Here is a 16256-nt window from a genome sequence, read left to right as displayed (position 1 = left end):
CCTCCTAGTTGCGTACGTTGCAGTGGGACGAATATGGTATGTCATGTCATAACTAGAACAGTATCTGACAACAGCACTCTCTTCCCAGTTTGTGTGCGCACCGGAAATTTGGAGTTACCCAGTCTTCAGACTTACTATATATCGATTTCCGGACATGCGTTCCATGTGATGAAATGATATATGCACATGGCATTGTTGGCCGGGAATCCCCTTCTAGCGAATTCGGCCACCTGGTGCAAGTCTTTACATTTGACGCCACTTCGGCGACTTGTGCATCGTTGATCATAAAATGATGACGATGACAACATACACACCAAAAAAATCCCCAACCCGGCTGGAAATTGAACCCCGTGTCCCGTGATTGCGAATCAGCAACGCTAACCTTTAAGACCACGAGCTACTGACGGTTCCTTATGAAAACTTTATGTACTAAATCGCTTCTACAACCCGTAGAAGCCTGTAATAGGAAGTGTGAAACATCCTGTGATGCTTTGCTGCAGTCTTCAGTTCGAAGACTGGTTTCACGCATCTCTCCACACTAATCTATCCCATGAAAGCCACATCATCTCCGAATAACCACTGCAACCTACATCCATTTGAACCTGTTCATTGTAATCATTTGTTGGTCTTCCTCCACAACTTTTAACTTCCACACTTCCCTCCACTGCTGAAAGTATGATTCATTTTTGTCTCAAAATGTACCATATGAAGCGAGTCCTTCATTTAGTCAAGTGGTGCCACAGGTTTTTTTTCTTCCCAGTGCCTTCCCGTACCTACTAATTAGTTATGAGATGTACCCATCCAATCTTCAGCATTCTTCTGTAGCACCAATTTTCAAAAACTTCTGTTCTCTTCTTCTCTAAACTGCATATCGTCCACGTTTCACTTTCGTACAAAGGTACACTCCAGAAAAATGTCTTCGGACAGGACCGCCTAACAAATTTATGTATCAGTGGTAACACCGACTCGAACCCGGATTTCCCGCTTTACGCGAGCGGTCACCTTAACAGCCAGTTCGCGATTCCCGTACGACATAGGGCATGGTGTACATCCGTTTTGGAAGACATGATCGATGCTAGTCGTCATCTTATGGTTTCATATGTGTATGTATATTCAGTGCTAACAAATTTCTCTTCTGCAGAAGCTCTTTTGTGCCCATTACCTGTCTACATTTTATATCCTCTGCTTCCCTTATGTCAAAACTCAGCTACTACTTTAGTCTCTCACTTCCTAATCTACACCCATGCTTATAAATTAAGGATAATGCAGATACATGGTGAAACAACGCTCTGGTGGGCGGTTTGCGGGTTTAAATCACCTCGGGGTATGACCGTGCGGTGCACGGTGGCGCTGGCAGCAGTCTACATTCGCAGAGGTGTGTTGGTGCATGTCAGCGTGTAACTGCGTGTAACTGTGCAGACTTTTTCTGATGTGCTAATGGTGACTGTGTGTTGAAAATGGCTCAAAGAACGCATATTGATGACGTTATGAGGGATAAATACTAGGGCGACTGAAGGCTGGTCAAGCACAGCAGGTCGTAGCACGGGCCCTCTGTGTGCCACAAAGTGTGATCTCAGGATCACGGCAACGATTCCAGCAGACAGGAAACGTGTCCAGGCGCTACAGTACGAGACGTCTACAGTGTACAACACCACAAGAAGACCGATATCTCACCATCAGTGCCCGCAGACGGCCAGGGAGTACTGCAGGTAGCCTTGCTCGGTACCTTATCGCAGCCACTGGAACAGTTGTCTCCAGACACACAGGCTACAGACGACTGAACAGACATGGTTTATTCGCCCGGAGACCTGCAAGGTGCACTCCACTGACCCTTGGTCACAGGAGAGCCCGTAAATCCTGGTGTCAAGAACACAGTACATGGTCATTGGAACAGTGGTCCCAGGTTATGTTCACTGACGAGTCCAGGTATAGTCTGAACAGTGATTCTCGCTGGGTTTTCATTTGGCGTGAACCAGGAACCAGGTACCAACCCCTTAATGTCCTTGAAAGGGCCCTGTATGGAGGCCACGGTTTGATGGTGTGGGGTGGGATTATGATAGGTGCACGTACACCCTTGTTCAAATGGTTCAAATGGCTCTGAGCACTATGGGACTTAACATCTATGGTCATCAGTCCCCTAGAACTTAGAACTAATTAAACCTAACTAACCTAAGGACATCACACAACACCCAGCCATCACGAGGCAGAGAAAATCCCTGACCCCGCCGGGAATCGAACCCGGGAACCCGGGCGTGGGAAGCGAGAACGCTACCGCACGACCACGAGACACACACCTTTGCATGTCTTTGACAGAGGAACAGTAACATGTCAGGTGTATCGGGACGTCATTTTGCACCAGTATGTCCGCCTTTTCAGGGGTACAGTGAGTCCCACCTTCCTCCTGATGGATGATAACGCACGGCCCCACCGAGCTACCATCGTGGAGGAGTACCTTGTAACAGAAGATATGAGGCGAATGGAGTGGCCTGCCTGTTCTCAAGACCTAAACACCATCGAGCACGTCTGGGATGCTCTCGGTCGCCGGCCGGAGTGGCCGAGCGGTTCTAGGCGCTTCAGTCTGGAACCGCGCGACCGCTACGGTCGCAGGTTCGAATCCTGCCTCGGGCATGGATATGTGTGATGTCCTTAGGTTAGTTAGGTTTAAGTAGTTCTAAGTTCTAGGGGACTGATGACCTCAGAAGTTAAGTCCCATAGTGCACAGAGCCATTTGAACCATTTTTTGCTCTCGGTCGACGTATCGCTGCACGTCTTAAAACCCCACGACACGAGCCCCGACAGGCACTGGTGCTAGAGTGGGAGGCTATACCCCAGCAGCTGCCCGACCACCTGATCCAGAGTATGCCTACCCGTTCGTGAGGCCTGTGTACGTGTGCATGGTGATCATATCCCATACTGATGTCGGGGTACATGCGCAGGAAACTGTGGCGTTATGTAGTACATATGTTTCGGGACGGTTTTCTCATCACCAATACCGTGGACTTCCACATCTGCGTCGTTTGTGTTCCCTATGTGCCTATGCTGTTAGCTCCAGCTTTGTGTATTGCCACGTTGTGTGGCAGCACATTCTACAATTATCCTTAATTTATGAGCATGAGTGTAACTCTCTCACCAACACCTGATTTAATTCGACTCCATCTTATATCCTCCTTTCAAGACATTGTCCATTCCGTTCAGTTGCTCTTTAAAGTTCTGTGTCTGGCAGAATCACAATGTCGCCGGCAAACCTCAAAGAATTTGTTTCTTCTCCAAATTTTCTTTGGTGTGCTTTACTGCTTGCACAATGTATAGATTGAATAAGATCGAGTGTAGCTTACAAACCTGTCTCCCTCACTTCTAGTGCCGTCTGGATTCTGAACAAGTTGTAAATAAACTTTCGCTCCTGGTATTCTACCAATGCTGCCTTAAGATCCATAACGGTATATAGGCAATGTACGTGTCTGTGTGTGCCAGGTATGGCGGACTGTCTGCGGCAGAGCGTGCGCTCGGACGGCTGGTCCTTCCTGACGCGCGGCCTGGGCATCGTGGTGGTGCGCGCCTTCCCCACCAACGCAGCGTGCTTTTTCACCGTGACGCTGGTACTGCGCTGGGACCAGGAGCGCCGGCGTACTAGCAGCCACGGACACCGGCAGCTGCCGCCCGCCGTCGGAGAGCACAACTCTGGCTTGCTGCAGCTGCAGCCACCGCGCCCTGCCGCCACCTGGCACCGCGGCCACCAGGAGGACCTCTTCGGCTGGAGGCGTAGCCTGGCGCGAGCCACGGGCTGCAGCTTCCTCAAGCTGGAAGGCCCGGCGGCCAACAGGGAGGGTCAGAGCGAGGCAGCTGGGGGCCAGTACGAGAGCGTTCACAGACTCTTCTTACACACGGCTGACTTCACAGAGAGCTCGTGGTTGAGCAGTGAAGAGTTCCTCGCCCCTCCTGAAGGCGATGCTGAGCGGAAGATCGAGGCGGGGCAGTTGGCGGTTTCGGAAAAGGGCGAAGTAGGGAGCATGGTCGCTGACAATCTTTCGAAAGGGTTTGAGTCTGAAATAGTCCGGTCCCAAAGCGGAATGGCCTCTTCAACCAGCGAAGAAATCTCGACAACGGTGTCAAAGTTAGATCCCAAATCAGACGACATTCAGATAATGGGTAGTCCGGCGAGTGGGTTGGTGAGGAAGCCGGACGCCGTGCGCCACATCAGCCGGGATGCTGCGAACCGTACGATGGTGGCGACGCAGGTGGACTTGTTCCAAGGGTATATCGTGCCACCAGACGACCTGTGGCTGGACCAAGGAGTCGGCAATCACCTCGCGCGCGGAAAGCTAGCCGCCACACGGCTCGACAAAAGTCGTTCCTTGAACGACTGAATCAATAGTAGGGACACACGTCTCCATATGTGAGGACGGAGAGTTTTCATTCGTAGTGTAAAATGAGGGCCTTCTTACAATGAAGAGGCCGCAATCAGGCATATTCTGATTCTGATTTCATTTATTTAAGTCGTTTCCGGATTGAACACTTCGTGATTTATGTCGGTGACGTAGTATTCTTTTCAGGTAGTGCACTCTTGGTCTGTGGCTCACAGTGTTTATGTGGAAACGTATTTACAAGATATGTAATGTTACCTGTAGCCAGCCCAACTGTGAAATACGATCGACAATTGGGTTAAAAATTACTCGACTGTTGCTTCTTTTTTGTAAGTTTGGTCAATTTCACCGTTTGATACATCAACTGGCGCTGGGCGTAAACGCACACTGCGTTCTCCTCCTGTGGACTGTTTGAAGACGGCGCAAAATAGACAAAGTGTGCACCAGCATTTACAACGAGTCGTGCTCTAAAGTTTATAGCACTATGTGTAGGCAAAGGTATAGCAGATGAAACAACAAAGAAACGAACAAGCGACTGTAATGCTAACTGGGAGAGTGCACAATCCGTCTGATATGAGTAACAAATGCTTGGATGTGGTAACGGCTTAACTAAAAAATTCATCATAACAAAATGTGACTGACTGCTGCCTGTTCAATACAAGTTATATTCCAGTACAGTCACGGAACTGCTTCCATCCACCAAGGACAAATAACTGACATGTTAACGAACTTCGCAGTAGATAATTTCCCATTTTTCCCATTCCGATAAATGTTTTTATATTACTCGTAAATGATACTGAGCTAGAATGTCATGCTATTTATATTTCGCTGAATTTAAGGATGATAAAGGATAGCCAGCCTGTAGCCCCAGTGGCTGCTGAGTGCCTTTATTTGGTTGTCAGTCACACACCTGTCAGGAATCAGAATCAAGGACAAGAGGATCACATTGTTCTCAAACTGTTCAACAGCACGAAATTTATAGACTTTGAGGTCACATTTTTCGTTTTAATAGAACATTCATTTGACCTAATAGCTTTCTTTACAGTTATCGTTCGAAGCATAGTTAACAACAGTGTAGAGTTTAAGATGACGCTATTACAATGATAGTTAATATGTTACAACTTACGATATTGTTTTCCATTTATCTGATACAGTTTGTCTTAAATAATATTGAAGTTTTTATGTATTGGTAACAACACTCCCTTCCTCACATGGTTAGATTCTTATCTAACAGTTGGTGACAGTTACGTCCATAGGGTAGTTTAGCAAGTTTTTATGTTTTCTATTACAACTGCAGTACATATATATGTGGCAGAGTTGTGGATTCAAGTAATATTTTAGTTCGGGATCTTCATACGCCCTACAGTGGTGAATTCAATGAGTTACATAGCTAAACTACAGCCTCGCTGAAATCAGTATATCCCCGCTATCCTCTTTAGGGGTGGGGCTAAATCTCTGTTTTCCGTTGCACGTGTCTTACATAAATAACAACTTTCTAGTCTTGAAGGTCTAATGTTGACGATGGTAAGTTTCTCAGTAGGTGACACCTGACTTCTCAGCTTGGGCTGTGCTATCTGTAGATAGTAGTAACTACATACGTAATTTTTTATCTTTGTATTTTAATGTCTCGCTTAAAAGGACGAGACAAACTCTTCCAAAGGCAAAGATGCTACATATATTTTACAGATTCACTGTTCAGAAGCTTATAGTATGAAATATTCATGGAATGGTCAATGTAAACGAAAGTAATTAATACTCAACTGTATATATTGTAAGAAATATAAATATTCTCAAAGAGAAATTATTTGCAGGTGATTATTTTATAGCTTAACACAGAAAACTACAGTACTGACACAATTACCAACAAAGATGTCGATAGTAGGGCACAAGTCTGAACAATCACTAACCACCAGGGTTTTCAGTTGATTACACAACATGCAGCAGAAATGTCAGAGAATTTTGACTAGGTCAACGTCTTTATGATGGCATCCTCTTGGGTAAAATATTCCGGAGGTATGGAGTGTAGCCATGTATGGAAGTGAAACATGGACGATAAATAGTTTGGACAAGAAGAGAATAGAAGCTTTCGAAATGTGGTGCTACAGAAGAATGCTGAAGATTAGATGGGTAGATCACATAACTAGTGAGGAGGTATTGAATAGAATTGGGGAGAAGAGGAGTTTGTGGCACAACTTGACAAGAAGAAGGGACAGGTTGGTAGGACATGTTCTGAGGCATCAAGGGATCACAAATTTAGCATTGGAGGGCAGCGTGGAGTGTAAAAATCGTAGAGGGAGACCAAGAGATGAATACATTAAGCAGATTCAGAAGGATGTAGGTTGCAGTAAGTAATGGGAGACGAAGAAGCTTGCACAGGATAGAGTAGCATGGAGAGCTGCATCAAACCAGCCTCAGGACTGAAGACCACAACAACAAACGTCTTTATTCTTAGATGACACAAGGATACTTCACCAGGGACCATTCCCCCGCCCTGTAGCTTACACTTCGGCAGCATATACAAAACTTATAATTACCTGATATTCTCAGTATTGTAAGAGGTGATCTTTAAATAGTGAGTTGCAGTCATGTTTAGGAAAGCTTTTCATGTGCCATGACATAAAGGAAAGATCTATCGATTACTAGTTTCAACCAACTGAATGGCCATCTTCAGATTTCTTAATAGAAAGAAGGGTCTACAGTAACTACTGAACTGAGACGCTTTGCCACAGTCATCTTTAAAATTCCAAAATCAAAACTTGTAGTTACAGTATATACATATTAGATACGCTATGCACATTTTATTTTGCAGTAAACCAGAAACATCATTGTGATATAATGAGACAACAGCTTCATCCGATACTGTCAATAGATAAGACGGCCTCTTATGTTGTCTTAATACATAAACATGATTAATGTGGTATAATGCACAACGAAAAGGTACATAACTGCAGATTTGAGTTTGGTACTGTAAACATTATTGGGAGAAAGCATCTTGCTTCATTAGTCGATGCAGAAACTACTTTCTACAATGTGATCTTAAGGTGGCCATTTAACTGATCGACACAAATAATCGATGTATCCATCCTTGCGATCTTGACAAATAAAAAGTTTTCCTTAAGAAGACTATAACAATATACAAAACTCTTATGCATCTAGATAGATTTTCCTACAACGATTTTCATGTTCTCCCGTTATTTGTTGGTGTCTTCTGCTTCTTTCAGCTGCCTCTGTTCCATCTTTAATATAGTTTACTGTTACCCGTGGGCGCGATCACATATCAGTAGTTTTGTTGTGATGAGTGATAGTAAGTAAACTATTGTCAATAAGGCAGTTGCCTTCACGTGTTCGCTGTTTGGGTAAGCACTGCTCGTGATGTGAGGTCGAGCGATTGTAGTGCTGGACTTCTTCAAATTCATCAGCTATTATCAGGATGTAACAAGGAAATATTGGTCCATCCTTGACAGCCCGACCATACCGGAGGCAGAAATACACGGAGCATTCATGATGATGCAAGATCTTTTGGACCTCGTTTTTGACAAGATCTGTGGTACCATTTAGCAGCGCAGCATCAAACGACTGATTCATAACCGAGGTTTCCTTGCAGCGGATCCAAAGCATCGTTGCAGAGTGTAGTTTTAGTTACCGAAGGGGAAATACTTTCTCAGACAGCTAAAGCTACGTTCCTCAAGGAAACATTAGTCTGAAACTGTTCGTGATAACAAACTAATGGAATAATCTTTACAATGCGAAATCCAATCCGTTATCACTTGTATGTGGATTATTTTACCGTCTTCCGCTCTTCCCGCAGCTAAATGTCAATTTCAGGTACGCTAGACGGCATACCTTTGTCACGCAGTAAAGGATTTCATTTTTCCTCTGGAAAATAATATGTGGTGACTGTAACGCTGTGCTGTTAAGAGAGTCAACCATGTCACCCTTTCTGGATATCTTACGTGTTAGATACTGTACACAGTGCATGCATTAGACTAGCAATGAGCGCTTGTCAGACTACTACTAAAACATGTTTCGGTATTGAGGCTGGCGAACCGCTACTATCAATCTGTCGTCATGTTCAAATCGCTCGGCAATCCAGAATGTGCACATTCCGTTCCGTTGCACAATCACACACTGCAGTACGTATATGAGCATAGCGCTAGTACAATAACAGCCAACGAACAATTTCAATACTAAGAATACGATTACAGGAAATCCTAGGTGAACTAAAATTAGTAGACGTTAAGATAACAACACAGGGATGGGGAAACATCTTCCGTTCTTGCTCTAAGGAATGAGACTAATTTTAATCATGAAAAAATCTCATACGTTCAGACTCCACGGTGTATTTTACAGAGCCATTTTACTGTTTTCTACGAAGAAAAGGAAGAGGATTAGGCCATTAGATCTGGTCAGTGGAGTCGAAACACAATCTACGATCGGACAAGGGTTTCGAAGGAAGTTGTTCGTGTGTTCGTCTAAGCAACTATCCTAGCATTCACCTTTTCTGATATAGAAAATCGACTCATCCCGGAAATGAGTCCAGCGTCGTAACATCTGCGACATTACATCGAGACAGTTCCTCAAGTTAGGAAAGGTTGTGCTGGCTAAGGAATCACCAACAAAGCGGCATCTGTCAAAAGGCTTGTTATGCTACTAAAGAAATCGGTCGGCTTGGATATCACTTCAAAACGTTGTTTCAGTTTTGGGAAAGCCTTAGGATGTATCATGGAGGCCACAGTACTTAAGGTGCTTCAAGTAGATGACTTCTCTAGTTACTTCCGCTGCATTAATTAGTTGTATACTCACAATGAATCATGAAATAATTTAGTAGTGAAAACCACAATAAAAGTAAATTCCCACCTTTACCGAATTTGGAGTACGTTCTGCAATCTTTGGGTATCCTGCCTTTGAAGCACCTGCAATGCACAACTAAAAATTTGAGAATCTTAGTTTGAAATGTTTCTTGTGAAACTTCTGCAAGAATGGGCAAAAACTTTTACTCTACATCTCTTATGGGAAAGACATGAGAGAACACTCAGGAACAATGGAAAAAATCTACTACACGCTTTTTACGTGCTTCCATTTAGTCTCAGTATCTAACGCTTGTCTACGGAGCACAGTATGAGAAGGCTGTACACGACTGTGCACTGACTGGTTGCACTGTGAAGGTAACATGTTTTCGAGAGATACTGTGCATCCAAGGTCGGATGGATCTAGGAGTAAGGAGAAAACAAATCACTGTGGTTTCAGTATTAACGTTTTAATGCTTTGATATATATATACGCAAGATTACAGAAGACAATATTACAAAGAATACAGGGCCGTCAGTCTTGAGATACTGTACCGGCCAATTACAATATTTGTTACGCTAATGAATTATTTGTGCCAGAACTCTTCATTTCTATTCAACCAGTAAATTACAATCACGTAAGTACATATATTCGACATACATCATTTCCTCCTTCATTGCTTGTATCTCATTTACATGGGTGTGGAATCTGCTGGTATCTGGAAAAATATGATGAAATTTTGAAAACATGTTCGTGATAGTAATTTATTCCATAAAACACAATTAACATACGGAAAGAGGCAGAAGAGTATCGTCTGCACAGTCAGGAAAAACGGAGGGAACACATCCAGCGTACCAGATCTCTCAATAGGTGCCCTCGTCACCTACGACATGAGAACTTCACAGGTTTTATGTCCACTCTATAGGCCACGGCTGATAACTGAAAGTCCTCTTCGACGAAAGTATCACTGGAAGATGAGTGGAAGCGCTACAGGTCTGTTGTTGTACATGGTTTATACTTAAGATGTGTCAGAAGAGTTGGATTGGGAATGTTCTGGAGTGACGGCATCGGCTGTTTAGAGGCAGGTGTGTTTGATTCGGAGGAAACAGGAAGTTTGAATGATACAGACATAGTGTTTGCAGGACGCTGAGAGTCAAGAATTCTAAGTGCCGAGTATGGCAGCGGAGACACGCCGTTCGGGAGATGAAGCTCTGTGTTGTGTGTAACTGGTCCTACATTGTCTGAGCGTTGCACCGTTTGTGCCGCCAGTGTGTGTTTCTGCCGTGGAAGCGGTTTTGGCGTGGTCGTGGAATTATCCTTGGTGCGGAGGCGTGGCGGCTTTACTATTGGTGCTGTCTTGGAAAAAGAATTCTCAGTTGGCGATGTAACTGACGTAGAAATCACGTCACCAGCCGTGTTCACACCTGCGGCGGATCGTTTTTTTCTGTAACTTGGATTCAGTTCGTTTCTTGTGGCTACCCTGTAAGAAGGACGCCGTATCACGGAAGTCGCAGGAAGCGAGAATTTTTGTGTACGTTCAGTGGGCTGACTGTGATTGAGCGGTCTGTGAGACGTGTCCATTTGTGCAGTTACTGCAGTTTCCTTTTCAGAAGATGGTTTGGACGCAGTGGGTACAGGTATTTTACTTTGCGAAATAGGCATTGGCTCGAAAGGTTTCGGCAACGCAGAAGAGAGTGAAACCTCCCGGGATTTGGTGTCTTTGGCTGAGCTTTTCGTGCGGTACCCACCGGGAGCCTCCACGTGATTGACAGTGAATGGCTTCCTGCCTAAAAGAGGACTTGTGTCGGAATAGACTGATCGGTACTCTGCCACTACAGGCGATGGTGTCACGTGAATGGTCGTCAGTGAAGTTCCGACAAGTGGAGAAGCAGGCACCGAATGTCTATGATTGAGTCCGGATGGTACAGGTTCGGTTTCCTGGCGATGGGAATAAGGCCTCGCAGTAGCTACAGTACTTCCTCTCTGAACCAGGGTTACGTCAGATGATGGGCTTTGGAATTCAGCAGCAGGTAACTGTCTGAAGGTAGAAGTGCCCTTAAGGGGCACAGAAGGAGATTCGATACAAAATGTTCGGTCACGTGGCACTGGAGGCATAGATATAGCTCGACTGACCGCGGATGACCGGGAAGAACCTTCCAGGATATTGGGTACTGAAGTATTCTTAGCGGCAGCAGACGGCGAGAAATCGGAATCCGATGGGTCTGCAATAACAGAAGTTACCTGAGGCAAAGGTATCTCAACAGATCGAGTTCGGAGCTCTACAGATCGCAGCTGGTTGACATCGAAAGTTTTTGCCCCAGAAGAAGAGGGAGAGTTGGTGTTGGAGACGTAATCAAGCTGTACTGGATACGGTAACGTCTTAGTGTCAACTGCAGCACCTGGTGATGCTTTGATGGGAGAAGAAGTGGGGAAAGTTGGCGTAGATTTCCTGTTTGCGATACTGGAAGTAATCGAGCTGCTGTGTGCTTCTGGTACGGTTGCCACAGTTTGTTTGACCAGCGGAAAAATTAAGAGAGACGGATCCTCTTGTATTGCACTCGGTGTATGATCTTCAGCGACCCAGAACTGTTCTTGAATCGACACCTTGCGAGAAGTATCATTAGTTGTCACTCTTTGTGGGAGAGTAACCTCAAGAGACCGTGTGCGCAGCTCCACTGTCGGCAACTGTTTCGTTCTGAAGTCTCCATTGTCGGAAACGATACTTTGATCTATGGTGAAGGTGCGCTCGCGCAGCAATGGTGACTTTGTCAAATTCACGTGATTTGTAGTACGATAGTAATCTTCCCCACTGGCTGGGACCGGTGCCGAAGTTGTATTGGCAGACGTTGGCACGTTACTCGCGTTAAGCGGCACTGTGTCGTACGATCTCGCCAACAGATCTCTAGCTGGAAAATGCTTGTCGTTAGTCTTGGCAGACAAATCGTCGCCGTCGTTATTGTAATGAGTTGTTACAGACAGCGCCTTGAGCTGTGTGGGTAACTGTGTTGGCCCATTTTGGTAATGATGCTTCAGTGTGGTACCTTTCTCTTCTCTCATATCCCGAGATGTAAGATCGGGTGTCTTTCCTCTTGAGACAGTGTCCCCTTCAGCTGATGGGAAATGTTGTAGATCATCGGGTTGGTCTTGGACCTTGGAGGGGTAATTGTGTGATGCAAGAGCCAAGTCTTCAGCAGGTTCGGTTGTCCTTACAGGCAGTGTCTTGATCTGCGTGGGCAAAGGCAGTCCTTTGTGCTGTGGACTCTTTTGACTTTTTACTTCAGGATAATTACTGACACTGGGCAGTGTATCCTGTTCCAAATGCTGAGAATTTTCATACCCAATGTGCCGCTTCCGACTACAGTCCTCCTCAGCTGGCCTCTGTTCGAGGCTGCCAGTAGACATATCACTGAATTCGGCAGATTTGCTTCCAGACGAGGAGGGAGTCTCTGCGTCCCGATTACGCTCATTTACTGTTACGGTCAGTGTAGTGACGCGTCTAGACAAAGGAGAGAGTTCTTTGGACTGCCTGTGATTGTCAGTCGTCTGTTCTGTGCGACCACTGGTGGCTGGAGGCGTCGAGATATCCACTGGTTCGCTACGGAGGGATGACGCGGCGGTTCTTACTCGCGAAGCGTCGGCATCAGATGTCTGGGTCCGGTGAGTGCTGGTGCTCTGCTTGTTGGGGGCAGATGCTTCTTTGCTGGATGCGGGGGTGGAGCGGCCGCTGCGCTCCAGCAGACTGGCGGCGAGGCGCTCCTCGGGCGTCCAGGGGCGGCGCGAGAGACGCTCCAGAGAGCGCCAGCCAAGGTAGGGGCGACGCACCTCCTGGGACCATCCGGCGTCGCTGGCGGGCGCTGGCAACGTGGTTCTCAGCGTCAGCTGCGAGCGGTGCCGCCGCGGCGGCGTCGAGTCCCAGCCGCCCAGGGGCGCCGTCTGCCAGTCCGACTGCGGCCGCTGGCGTCGCGACGACAGAGGCGTGGCGTACAGCGTGGCCGCGTCCCGGCTCCACGTCTCCTCGTCTGCACAACAGGAATGCAGCTATAAGCACAACACACCACATTTATCGTACGAGAAGAACACGGCAAGTGCCACAATACAACCTCGCGCAAACTTTTCTCAGGGGAAGAGGAGTCAAAATTAGCGAAGGCATGTTTCGGCATATCCGTAGATACTCGCCCGTTTCTGAGAACATGACGGTCGAAGTTTTCGACGTACTTTAGATGTAATTACAATGAAATGAACACCCTTAGCTGCTTACAGGCGTTGACATGGGTCAACGGGGACAGATGAAAATGTGTGCCCCGACCGGGACTCGAACCTGGGATCTCCTGCTTACATGGCAGACGCTCTATCCATCTGGCACGCCTCCCGCGAAACCCACACTCTCAACGTATTGTCCCGCACTACATTCGTAGTCCCCCCGCCCATTATACTCATTACTCGCGGCGCGTTGCCGATTCCCGTAAGAGTTCGGGCACCGTTTGTGCGTTCGCACAGAAGAATAAGATGGTCAAGTGGCCGGTGAGCCGTAACTATATATTTACTAAGGTGGTATCTGTTCTTTCCAAAGCCAATGTCCGAAAGAACAGAGATAAATCCCTGCAGTCGCCCTATCCTCTGTGTCCCGGTGGCTCAGATGGATAGAGCGTCTGCCATGTAAGCAGGAGATCCCGGGTTCGAGTCCCGGTCGGGGCACACATTTTCATCTGTCCCCGTTGACATATGTCAACGCCTGTAAGCAGCTAAGGGTGTTCATTTCATTGTAATTTCATTCTAACGAGCTGCTTGGCCACCGATGGTATCTGTTCTTTCGGACATAACCGAAAGAACAGATACCATCTTAGTAAATACTTTAGATGTCTTTTAGCTTAGCTCGCTTTAATCTCAGCCGAAATGGTGGCACAGTGGGTAGCGTCGCTGTCTGTAACTTTTGCGCGTCGTATTCGAAACCCGCTTGTTGCTTTTATTGATTTTATTTTTTTCATTTGTCTATCCATGTCTGTAGAAGGTCACAACACAAATATTTCTTATCAAGTTAGAGGATACAAGGGAGTTATATTAATTGTACAATTGCAACTCGGTTTCGCAGTAAGAGTCATACATTTATTATAAAAAAGCACTCCGTCTTCAGGCCACGAGTGGCCTACCGGGTCCATCCGACAGCCGTGTCATCCTCAGTGGAGAATGCGGATAGGAGGGGCGTGGGGTCAGCACACCGCTCTCCCGGTCATTACGATGGTATTCTTGACCGAAGCCGCTACTATTCGGTCGAGCAGCTCCTCAAGTGGCATCACGAGGCTGAGTGCACCCCGAAAAATGGCAACAGCGCATGGCGGCCTGGATGGTCACCCATCCAAGTGCCAGCCACGCCCGACAGCGCTTAACTTCGGTGATCTCACGGAACCGGTGTGTCCACTGCGGCAAGGCCGTTGCCCCATACATTTATTATAGGGTGAGTCAATAAGGACGTTACATCTACATCTATGTGATTGCTATGCTGTTCATAATAAAGTGCCTGGCAGAGAGTTCAACGAACCACCTTCATGCTGTCTCTCTACCGTTCCACTCTCTAACGACATGCAGGGTGGGTGCCAACAGAATGTTTTCACAATCGGAGGAGAAAACTGGTGATTGAAATATCATGAGAAGATCCCGTCGCAACGAAAAATGCATTTGTTTTAATTATTGCCACTCCAATTCACGTATCATGTCTGTGACACTATGTCCCCTATTTCACGATAATACAAAACGAGCTGCCCTTCTTTGTACTTTTTCGATGTCATCCGCCAGTCCCAGCTGATGTGGATCCCACACCGCACATCAGCACTCCAGAATATTACAATTTTGGAATGATATAGAAATCTATTGAGACACCCTTCAGAATCGACAGACGTGTCATTTCAAAGCAGCAAACAACCTCAAATTTCACATAAAAGTGTCAAATGCTATTTTGGTTCGATGCGACTACCATTTACTATGTGTCAAACATTCCACCCGTAATCAGTTTCTTCTCATACTCGTTGCAGGAAGTCGGGAAGAAGTTGTGCAACGGCATCGTAGCTTCGATTTTCCAGGTCCGCTAAATCATTTCGTATGGGAGGAACATTCACACAGTCTTTAATAAAACCCCGGAGGAAGAAATCCTGTGATGCAACTTTGCAGAGCGAAGCGGCCATGCGACTGGCCTTTCACAGCCTGTCCAGCTACCTGGGAAGCGGTTATCGAGGATACTTTCGTGAGGAGCGAATTGCAGGCCTGCTTGGAGATTCGTTACCGTATCCGGTGCGAAATTTACACAGTACAGTTGTTGCACAGCGCGTTACATGAAACGAAACACACAGCGAGCACGCTCTGCACCAGTGAAAGCAGCCATTTTAACTGTGCACTACGCCGTCGCTCGTGGTGCCGGAATGGTACTGATGCACTACAATGAGTCAAACGTGAGGCTGCTTGCTACAAAATGACTCATCTTCCGATTTTGTAAGTTATCTCAATAAATTTCTATATTATTCCCAAGTTGTAAAGTCCTTTTTGATTCACCTTGTAATATTTATGATATTTTCAGATGGCTACAATCTTTTTAAATTTTCTTATGTTTCATTTTAATATCAATTCTTACATTAATACTTTTATTCTTATGTTTATTCTTTAGGAGGAATTGGTTCATTACTTTGATGATACCGATCGTAGAAACCCTTGAAGCATAGAGATTCCGAACGCCACATCATCGCGTGGTAGGCAGGTTTGCCACAGTGAAATTTCTTCGTTGAAACATTTTTATTGGCTGAGATCCAGCAACCGTACGTTATTTAATTACAGGATGTACATACAGGACCGAGCGGGGTGGCGCAGTGGTTAGACACTGGACTCGCATTCGGGAGGACGACGGTTCAATCCCGCGTCCGGCCATCCTGATTTAGGTTTTCCGTGATTTCCCTAAATCACTCCAGGCAAATGCCGGGATGGTTCCTCTGAAAGGGCACGGCCGACTTCCTTCCCAATCCTTCCCTCATCCGATGAGACCGATGACCACGCTGTCTGGTCTCCTTCCCCAAACCAACCAACCAATCCAAATAGGTAACGATCACTTACAGAGGTAGGTAACGAT

General features: G+C 46.2%; 2 protein-coding genes, 1 non-coding gene and 1 pseudogene across 3 annotated transcripts in view; 2 read left to right on the top strand and 2 right to left on the bottom strand.

Annotated features, from left to right (window-relative positions):
- Positions 1–5728, top strand: part of LOC124619610 (mitochondrial basic amino acids transporter-like) — a 243155-nt gene extending 237427 nt beyond the window's left edge. Inside the window, exon 7 of the mRNA XM_047146113.1 lies at positions 3472–5728. Within this exon, the coding sequence (XP_047002069.1) occupies positions 3472–4364 (893 nt within the window). The 3' untranslated portion in view covers positions 4365–5728. The remainder of the gene's footprint in view (positions 1–3471) is intronic.
- Positions 5729–9597: 3869 nt separating this feature from the next.
- The window catches only part of LOC124620001 (mucin-4-like), a 115682-nt gene continuing 109023 nt past the window's right edge, over positions 9598–16256 (bottom strand). The window contains exon 3 of the mRNA XM_047146666.1: positions 9598–13167. Within this exon, the coding sequence (XP_047002622.1) occupies positions 10136–13167 (3032 nt within the window). The 3' untranslated portion in view covers positions 9598–10135. The remainder of the gene's footprint in view (positions 13168–16256) is intronic.
- Trnat-ugu lies at positions 13770–13843 on the top strand. The gene has a single exon. It is a non-coding gene; the product is annotated as a tRNA-Thr (tRNA).
- LOC124621213 lies at positions 14466–14582 on the bottom strand (annotated as a pseudogene).

This window comes from Schistocerca americana, chromosome 6 (genome assembly GCF_021461395.2).
Source record: "Schistocerca americana isolate TAMUIC-IGC-003095 chromosome 6, iqSchAmer2.1, whole genome shotgun sequence".
Taxonomy (NCBI): Eukaryota; Metazoa; Arthropoda; class Insecta; order Orthoptera; family Acrididae; genus Schistocerca; species Schistocerca americana.
This window is presented reverse-complemented; position numbering and strand designations above follow the sequence as displayed.